We start from the raw sequence: 9,720 nt of genomic DNA, 5'->3' as shown, positions 1-9,720 counted from the left end.
ACAAGAGAACTTGCGAAGTCTTGATTTACTACTAATGCGTAAAATAGAAAAAAAATGCATAAACTCATCTCCGACTGTTTTGTCTGTGTAGCCTAAGATGTGCAATAACGGTTTTAATATTCTATTCAATAACATTGCTAACTGTTTATTTATAACATCTGTTGCTTTGCTTCTGTGAAAATGAATAGAGACATCAGCCTTAAACTTTGTTTTTGTCTTTTACATCAGTTATATTTGTATAAAATACACTATATATTTTTTAATATTAATGTCGCTCTTGCAGGTTGTATGTCATTCATGGCCCGCCTGCTTAAGGTTGCCCACATGCTGTTTAGTAAGTATGAATTATAAAATATGGGATATTGAAAACACTCAGATTCTTAAAAGTCACCAGCAACACATACAGTGCTGCTTGAAAGTTTGTGAACCCTTTAGAATTTTCTATATTTCTGCATAAATATGACCCAAAACACAATTATATTTTCACACAAATCCTGAAAGTAGACATAGAGAATCCAATCAAACAAAGGAGACAAAAATATATACTTTGTCATGAGAAAAATGATCCGGTGTTAAATATTTGTGAGTGGCAAAAATATGTGAATCTTTGCTTTCAGTATCTGGTGTGACCCCCTTTTGCAGCAATAACTGCAAGTAACGTTTCTTGTAACTGCTGATCAGTCCTGCACAACGGCTTGTAGGAATTTTAGCCCATTCCTCAGTACAGAACCACTTCAACTCCGTGATGTTGGTGGGTTTCCTCCTATTGAAACCTTTTCCAGCCTGATGAGCAACAGCAACTCTTTTTCTGAAGTCCTCGGAGATCTCATTTTGTTTTTTTTCCTGAATAAATAAATGACAAAGTATATATTTTCATCTCATTTGTTTGATTGGGTTCTCTTTGTCTACTTTCAGAACTTGCATGAAAATCTGATGATTTTTGGGGTTATATTTATGCAGAAATAGAGAAAACATTCAAGCAGCACCGTATGTTTCTCCTGCTACATTTAATGCCTTATGCTGTCAAAAGAAGCAGAATAACACCTGCAAAAGTGACACAAAATCAACCCATATCTAATTTCCTTCATGACCACTGTCTGCAAGGGGGTTATATGAATCGCTTAAAGCCTTTCCCTTGTGACCTGTTTTTTGTGTAATGTATATTGTAAAATGTTACAATCACTGTTTCTTTCTCTTTACAATGCATGTAACATCTGATCAAATGTCACATTTGACAATCTCACCTTCCCTGTTTCTTTATCAGGAAATAACTAAAGTGAGGAACAAAATATAAGTCTTGGACAAGATTTCCTAAAAGACAATTCTTGTAAGTATATGGATATGTGGGGCAGAGATGGGTGGAGTGTTAGAGGTGAATGAAAGGAGATCAGAAATTAGGACAAAACTGACAACAAAAATGCTTCTGGAGGATGGTCTGGGAGGGGCACACCTGCTTAAAAAGAGAAAGAATTTCAGCAGAGAAAGATGACGATGTTGTGTAGACACTAACTGTGCTCCTGCATTGATGGTCAAATATAGTGGTGTAGGGTAGCTAGCACAATCATAAGATAAGACTGGGTGAGTTTATATATTTTTATATTATATCTACAATTATGTAAACCTTTTGAGTGTATTCAATGACTGACTTAGAAAAAATTGAAATATAAATGCAGTGTCACTTACCACTTTTTTTTTCAATAGACTTTTAGCAATGCCAAGTATTTTTCTTTTTTAAGATTTAAAGGCACTATATGACTATAATGATTTATTTTTCTTTAGAAAATAAAAAAAAAATCTTTATAATGTCCTATTACACTCTATTGAAAGCCACAAGAATGAGCATCAAGGTATCATTTATTTTGCATGCTGGTCCAATATTATATTATATTATATTAAAAAGTTTACTAATATGTAATTTTTCTTGACAAGGTATTTGCAACTTGGGTGGTTCTTGTTACAAGTAAGTTTGATTAAAAAGGAAGCTGTTGTTAAAACCACTTACTGACATTTGTATTAGAGAAAAAATATGCTAAAACCCCTTGTCTGTCATTACTTATAGGTACACGTATCTCACCTTCCACTCAGAGTAGGTCTGATTTTTCTTCTTTATAATTAAAAAAAGAAAAGAAAAGAAAAAGAAAAAACTTAAAATCGTAAAATCGTATAATGACATCCTGAAAGGTTCTCATGTGGTCACCCGTAAATCCTGTCCTTTTTTTTAATTTAATTTTTTATTTGTTTGTTTTTTGGTATTTTATTTTAGGTTGTATAACTCAGTGGTTTGACCATGATGACCCTAATGATGGAAATGGAGACAGTGAGCTCTTGGCTGACCTGTGTACATTAATGAGGAAAAAAAAATTAACTTAAATGATTTTAGCAAATGGCTGCAATATAACAAAGAGTGAAAAATTTAAGGGGGTCTGAATACTTTCCGTACCCACTGTATATCCTGAACAAATATGTCCAAATCCAATCGATATATATGTAGGGTCCGTCTCTGGCATACCATCATCTCAAACCTTTCAAGTGTGAGTGTACAGTATTAAAAGCATTACAATGGTTTCTGGTTATTATTTTGAGCCATATAACAAAAATGATCTTACATGAAGATTTATATGTAGGTTATTTTGTTTTTTCTGAAGATATGATCCAGCAATTGGGTTTGAGTGCATAAATTCATATCAAGTAGGAGGGTTATGTGACGATTATAAGGTGCGCTTCAACTGCCCAGATGAATGGTGTTCAAGTGAGTGTCATTTACATACAAAAACAGACCCAGTGAGTTACCAATTTACTGATTAGCAGTTTACAATGTCATTAAATTGTCTGAATTACTTGTTCACCTTCCATTATAAAAAGTTGTACATATTATAAATTATTTTAGAGCTTTGATATTATTAGACTAGGAATCTGTCAAAAATTTTGAATTTTGCCTTTCTATAATAGAAACCAGTGTGATGATCTTTTTTTTTTGGTTTGGATAAGCTGATGGTATTTACTAAGTTGGTTTTCCTCTGTTAGAATGTAGGACACGCTGGTTTAACCAAGGTAAACCCACTAAATTTGGACAGTCTGAGTATCTGCAGTCAATCCTGTTGGCATACCCACTACAGGTCTGCGTTGAGCCCATCGCCATTGAGGTGACAACCAATGAAGGGATCTCTGTACTGCCGAATGGAAATTTTCCAGTGTACGACAAACAATTTCACATGTTCTATTTTAAACTTCCTTCAGATAAATTAAATGATATGGATACATTGTTAATCTACACTTATTTGGTGCCTATTCCACCAAATGTGTTTGCATTACTTTTATGCACAGAATATCTGCTGCAGATCGCTTTCAGTTTAGGCCTTGCAACTCCAACCACTTTCTTTACTGAAATATGGAGTTTAGGAGCAGAAGAGAATGCATGCCCATTGCCCATATGCACATTTGCATTCACAGAAATACTGATTAAACATTTAAAGTAGATAGCAGTTAGAGTACTTGTCTGTATGGCTGTGCTTTATCTTAAACACTCACTCTTACATATACAATTGCCCATTAATTTTCTCTGAATTGAAAGAGTGGCTTAGCCAATCTGTCAAGTATCTTAAAAATATGTTTCATAGAGCAGCACATTAAATTGGTGCTTCAAGAGCAGTCACACAATAAAGTGTACTGTGTCAGGTTAAAGTTACACTATGTAATCGGACAGTTCTACATACAAAACATTAAAATTCCTAGCATATTATAAGATGCTTATTTAGATTTTTTTTTTTTTTGTAAATAATATTAGCAGATGTATTATTTTTCTGCAGATATGATCCAACACAAGGATTTGCTTGTGTGAATAAACCACTAAATGGATGGTGGTGTCAGGATTACAAGGTCCGTTTCACATGTCCAATGAGTTTTTGCCAACCAAGTATGTATATTCATTTGATCTATATTTTAATACTGTATGTTATACGTTTTTTTTGTTTTTTTTGCCCAACAATTTTCTCTTTAATGTATTCCATCAGAGTGCGTAACAAGGTGGTTTGATTCTGACAACCCTGAAACAAATGGAGGCGATTTCGAACTCTTGATTTTCCTCTTCAGTAAGTACCCTGGAGAAATATGTCCGAATCCAATCGGAATAGAGGTTCAGACCGTCTCTAACCAGCCAGCGTATGGCGCAACTGGATTTAATAATATGTGAGTCTATCAAGTTGTAACATTGAGTATGTCAAGAAACAAAAACTTTGTATAAATGTTTGTGTATTTATGATGTTCTTAAATTATTTTGTCTTTTCTGAAGATATATTTCAGCATCTGGGTTTGCTTGCACATACGTAAAACCACAATATTGTGTTGATTATAAGGTGCGCTTCACCTGCCCAGATGAATGGTGTTCAAGTGAGTGACATTTACACACAAAAACAGATCCAGTGTGTTACCAAATGACTAACACTTCACAATATCATTAAATTGTCTAAATTGCTTGTTCACCTTCCATTAAAAAATATAAGTAGTAAAAGAAAACATACTGAAATAAGACCAATAGTGTTATGCAATAACTGACTAGTTATGTACAAGATCATTAAACAGTGTACAGATTTTACTCATCTAAAGTTGTGGGAAGGAGAAGAGACTTTGTTTTAAGAGTGTGACGAATACATATCATAGAACTAAAATAATTTGTCAGCAAAACTGTGTTAACCTAGACATTGGGTAATTCTTCTACAATAGAAATGGTGATATTGGTCTGACATTTTGATCTTAAATGAGAAGACTTTACCTAGTTGGTTTTCCTCTATTAGAATGTAGGACACCCTGGTTTGACCGAGATGACCCCAATGGACTAGGAGACAATGAGACGCTGTCGTTGACCCTGATAAGATACCCACTACAGGTCTGCACTCAGCCCATCGCCATTGAGGTCACAACCGTTAGTGGGAGCCCTGTACTGCCTACTGGAAACAATTTTGTAGTGTATGGTATCATATATTCTCCATATAAATATCTCCAATTAAAATAGACTATGCTGTTATTTCTTAATGCGATGTCAAATAGACATGAGAAGCTTAATCATTGCTTGTTCTGTAAAATCTTTTGCACAAAACTGCTTATGAACGCCATTTTGTAAATACAGCTAATATATTTGTTACTTTCTGTAGATATGACCCGTTAAAGGGCTTTGAGTGTGTGAATGGGGCCTGTCAAGACTACAGGGTCCGCTTCACATGTCCATTGAGTTTCTGCAACACAAGTATGTTTCATAATTCTAATTTATTCAACTTCATTGTGTTGTATAAATTTGTTTTGTTCATATTGTAAAGTGGTCCTTTTTTTTTGGTTTAATTGTTTGTTTTTTCTCTGTACTGTATTCTTTAGCGTGTGTAACCAGATGGTTTGATTCTGACAACCCTGAAACAAATGGAGGCGATTCTGAACTCTTGACTTTCCTGCTCAATAAGTACCCTGGAGAAATATGTCCGAATCCACTTGGAATAGAAGCTCAGACCGTCTCTAACCAGCCAGCGTATCAAACTGGAAACATCTTTCAAATGTGAGTCTTATCAAATTGTAACATTTTGAGCAAGTCAAGAAACAAAAAGGGATCTTAAATGCAACATGATGTTTGCTTTGTATTATGTTCTAAAAGTGTTTTCTGTGTTTTCTGTAGATATAATCCAACAACTGGGTTTTCTTGCTTAAATGCAAATCAAGGAGGAGGGGTTTGTGCTGATTACAAGGTGCGCTTTACCTGCCCAGAGGATTGGTGTTCAAGTGAATGCGTGTGAGATAATAAAAACTGATTGAATTTATTATATTATATGATGTGACTTTTCTAAACAAATAATAAAACAATATAAATGTGACCCTGGACCACAAAACCAGTCTTAAGTCGCTGGGGTATATTTGTAGCAATAGCCAAAAATACATTGTATGGGTCAAAATTATTGATTTTTCTTTTATGCCAAAAATCATTAGTATATTAAGTAAAGATCATGTTCCATGAAGATATTTAGTAAATTTCCTACTGTAAATATATTAAAACTTAATTTTTGATTAGTAATATGCATTGCTAAGAACTTCATTTGGACAACTTTAAAGGCGATTTTCTCAATATTTAGATTTTTTTGCACACTCAGATTCCAGATTTTCAAATAGTTGTATCTCAGCCAAATATTGTCCTATCCTAACAAACCATACATCAATGGAAGGCTTATTTATTCAGTTTTCAGATGATGTAAAAATCTCAATTTCAAAAAAATGTACCCTTATGACTGGTTTTGTGGTCCAGGGTCACAAATCAGATTGAAATAAGCCCAAGAGTGTTATATAATAACTGACTAGTTATGTACAAGATCATTAAATAGTGTAGAGATTTTATTCATCATATATTTTATGAAGTTGTGGGAAGGAGATAAGATTTTGAAGAGTTTGACTAAAACATATAGAACTAATGATAGTCTCAATCTAGACATTGGGTAATTCTTCTACAATAGAAATTGTGATATTGGTCTGACATTTTGATCTTAAATGAGAAGACTTTACCTAGTTGGTTTTCCTCTATTAGAATGTAGGACACCCTGGTTTGACCGAGATGACCCCAGTGGACTAGGAGACAATGAGACGCTGTCGTTACTCCTGATAAGATACCCACTACAGGTCTGCACTCAGCCCATCGCCATTGAGGTCACAACCATTAGTGGGACTCCTGTACTGCCACCTGGAAACATTTTTGTAGTGTATGGTATCATGTATTATCCATATAAATGTCTCCAATTAAAATAGACTATGCTGTTATTTCTTAATGCGATGTCAAACAGACATGAGAAGCTTAATCATTGCTTGTTCTGGATCTTCAAGAACACCTTTGCAAAATATTTTGCACAAAACTGCTTATGAATGCCATTTTGTAAATTCAGCTTATATATTTGTTATTTTCTGTAGATATGACCCGTTAAAGGGTGTTGAGTGTGTGAATGGGGCCTGTCAAGACTACAGGGTCCGCTTCACATGTCCATTGAGTTTCTGCAACACAAGTAAGTTTCATGATTCTAATGTATTCAACTTCACTGTGTTGTATGAAGGTTTTTTTTGTTCATATTGTAAAGATGTTTATAATAGCATGTATTATGTCTATGTATAATGTCTATGTATAATAGTTTTTTTTCTCTGTGCTCTATTCATCAGCATGTGTAACCAGGTGGTTTGATTCTGACGACCCTGAAACAAATGGAAGAGATTCTGAACTCTTGTCTGGCCTTTTCAGTAAGTACCCTGGTTACATTTGTCCAAATCCAATCGGAATAGAAGTTCAGACCATCTCTGGCCAGCCAGCGTATCAAACTGGAAACATATTTCAAGTGTGAGTCTATCAAATCTATTACATTGCTTTACAGGGCACATGTTTCTGAAAGCATTTTTTAGAGAAACAAAAAATTAAGTCTTGTGAAGGTATAATCCAGTCTTTGGGTTTGCTTGTGTAAATGCAGGCCAAACAGGAGGAGGGCTTTGTGCTGATTATAAAGTGCGATTCTCCTGCCCAGAGAAATTTTGCACAAGTGAGTGAATTTACACAACAAATACTAAGGAAAGTGGACTGAAAACCAAGAGAGCCTATAGTGAAATGCCAAATTAATTTGTCTACAATTACAATAACATACCATTGAGTTAACATGTCATATATTACCAAAATATATGACCAAAAATCAATGTAGAAAAAAATAGCATAATTCAGATATTTCATTGGCAGGGTTGTTTTCTGTTATAAAAATCATAGGGCTTTTCTCACTTGAACTAGTTAACCCTGGGTCATTCTATATGCTGGGTCAATGGAATCCTGGGTTATCTTGATTCATGTTTCACACTGCTTGTAATTTACCTAGGGTTAACAGTTAGGGTATTCATTCACTGACGTTTCACACTATATATTCCCAAACCCTGGTTTAATGTTCTTATCTGCATATTTGCATTGTTAGTGTCATTGTTTGGACAAACGCAGCATGCGACCTATTTACATAAAGGCTTTAGCATTGTGCATCCTCATGTTATATACTGGCAACAGTCTTATCAAGTTTTTCCTGAATGGGCTTTTCGGACTATAAAACTAAGAATAAAACAGTCTCCAATTAACACGTTTTCAGGCACAATTTGACGGTTTTCCCCTCAAATGCTGAATCGACTGTTTATATAATGCATGGTGTTTCTGTGACTGTCCAAAGCATAGATATCTATACGTAGATACCATTTGACTGCTCCAGACAGGTCAATGTGTCTACTAGTTCCTTGGTCTTCTGGGTGTTGAGTACAAGAATTGTTTTGGGCACAAAACACTGCCAGGTGCTGAACCTCCCCTCCCTGTAGGCCAAATCATCATCGCCGCTGATCAGGCCTAACACCGTGGTGTCGTCTTCAAACATGATTATGGAGTTAGGGCCATGTAAAGGTACGCAGTCGTGGGTGGAAAGGGAGTAGAGAATTGGGCTCAGAACACAGCCCTGTGGTATGCCAGTGTTCAAGGTGAGGATGGAGGAGTTGTAATTGTTAATCCTAACAGACTGTGGTCTGTTGGTGAGAAAGTCCAAGGTCCAGTTGCAGAGGGAGGGGCTGATGCCAAGGTCAGTGAGTTTGGAGATCAGCTTAGATGGAATCACAGTATTAAAAGCAGAGCTGAAATCGATGAATAGCATTCTGACATAAGTGTTGCTTTTATGTTGCTTTTATCCTGGTGATTCAGGGCATTGTGGAGAGCTGAGTCGATGGCGTCCTCAGTTGACCTGTTGGGTTTGTATGCGAACTGAAATGGGTCCAGTGTTGGGGGCAGGCACGTTTTCAGATGGGATAGTACCAACTTCGCAAAACATTTTGCTATGATTGGTGTGAGCTCAGCTTTGTTGGGTGATTCTGTGTTTCCACGATCAAAGCAAGCACAAAAGATGTTCAGTTGGCATTACTGGTTAGGGGGGGTGCTGCTTGATGGTTTGTAGTCTGTGAGGACATGAATGCCTGTCCACATACGCAGAGGATCATAGATATTCATACATGTAAATAATAACTATGGCTGCAGATGCACAGTCAACTTGCTTTTTAATTGTTCACGGACTGGCTTTGACCATGGCGGACCGCTTATGTATAGCAGCCCAAAGAAATATTTGTTAATGTGGCATCTACGTATACATATCTATGGTCCAAACAACAGTATGTGTGTCTGCATCTTAAGAAGGTACCTATAATCAGTGGTGTATAAAGTACCTGAAAGCCATACTCAAGTAAAAGTACAGATATCTTACCAGAAAATGACTTTGGTAGAAGTTGAAGTCACTGTTTAGAATATTACTTGAGTAAAAGTCTTAAAGTATGTGATATTTATTGTACTTAAGTACGAAAAGTATTTTTTAAATCTTAAACGTACTTAAGTATTGAAAGTAAAAGTACAAGTAAATGCAAAATGGAAAAGAAGCAAATAAATATAAAAAATGTTCATACACAGCTTGAGTAGCAAGATTGTGTTCAGTTTTAACTCTTTCTTCTATTTTGTATCTTTGGGTAAGAATAAGAAGCACTTCATCTGGTACTTAGTGTCTTTCATTCCAACATAAGAAAACGTTTCTGGAATCTACATCTGAAATGGCATTTAGATGTATTTACAGTTTATGTATCTCAGAGGGGACATGGATGCATTTAAACTGCAGTTACAGATGCATAAATAGGCCTAAGGTTTTGTTTTAAACATAAAAC

The 9,720-nt window shown here is 35.4% G+C and overlaps 1 protein-coding gene across 1 annotated transcript in view; it reads left to right on the top strand.

Annotated features, from left to right (window-relative positions):
* The first annotated feature begins 1,835 nt into the window (after positions 1-1,835).
* Positions 1,836-9,720, top strand: part of LOC107716069 (uncharacterized) — a 9,160-nt gene continuing 1,275 nt past the window's right edge. Inside the window, exons 1-14 of the mRNA XM_016522389.1 lie at positions 1,836-1,847; positions 1,930-1,960; positions 2,060-2,086; positions 2,264-2,342; positions 2,445-2,531; positions 2,646-2,749; positions 4,791-4,962; positions 5,148-5,239; positions 5,365-5,539; positions 5,657-5,760; positions 6,554-6,725; positions 6,931-7,022; positions 7,174-7,348; positions 7,438-7,544. Coding sequence (XP_016377875.1) covers positions 1,836-1,847; positions 1,930-1,960; positions 2,060-2,086; positions 2,264-2,342; positions 2,445-2,531; positions 2,646-2,749; positions 4,791-4,962; positions 5,148-5,239; positions 5,365-5,539; positions 5,657-5,760; positions 6,554-6,725; positions 6,931-7,022; positions 7,174-7,348; positions 7,438-7,544 — 1,429 coding nt within the window. The remainder of the gene's footprint in view (positions 1,848-1,929; positions 1,961-2,059; positions 2,087-2,263; positions 2,343-2,444; positions 2,532-2,645; positions 2,750-4,790; positions 4,963-5,147; positions 5,240-5,364; positions 5,540-5,656; positions 5,761-6,553; positions 6,726-6,930; positions 7,023-7,173; positions 7,349-7,437; positions 7,545-9,720) is intronic.

This window comes from Sinocyclocheilus rhinocerous, unplaced genomic scaffold (genome assembly GCF_001515625.1).
Source record: "Sinocyclocheilus rhinocerous isolate Xijiao unplaced genomic scaffold, SAMN03320098_v1.1 scaffold148, whole genome shotgun sequence".
NCBI lineage: Eukaryota > Metazoa > Chordata > Actinopteri > Cypriniformes > Cyprinidae > Sinocyclocheilus > Sinocyclocheilus rhinocerous.
The sequence above is the reverse complement of the archived record's forward strand: the minus strand, read 5'-3'. Positions and strand labels throughout refer to the sequence as shown.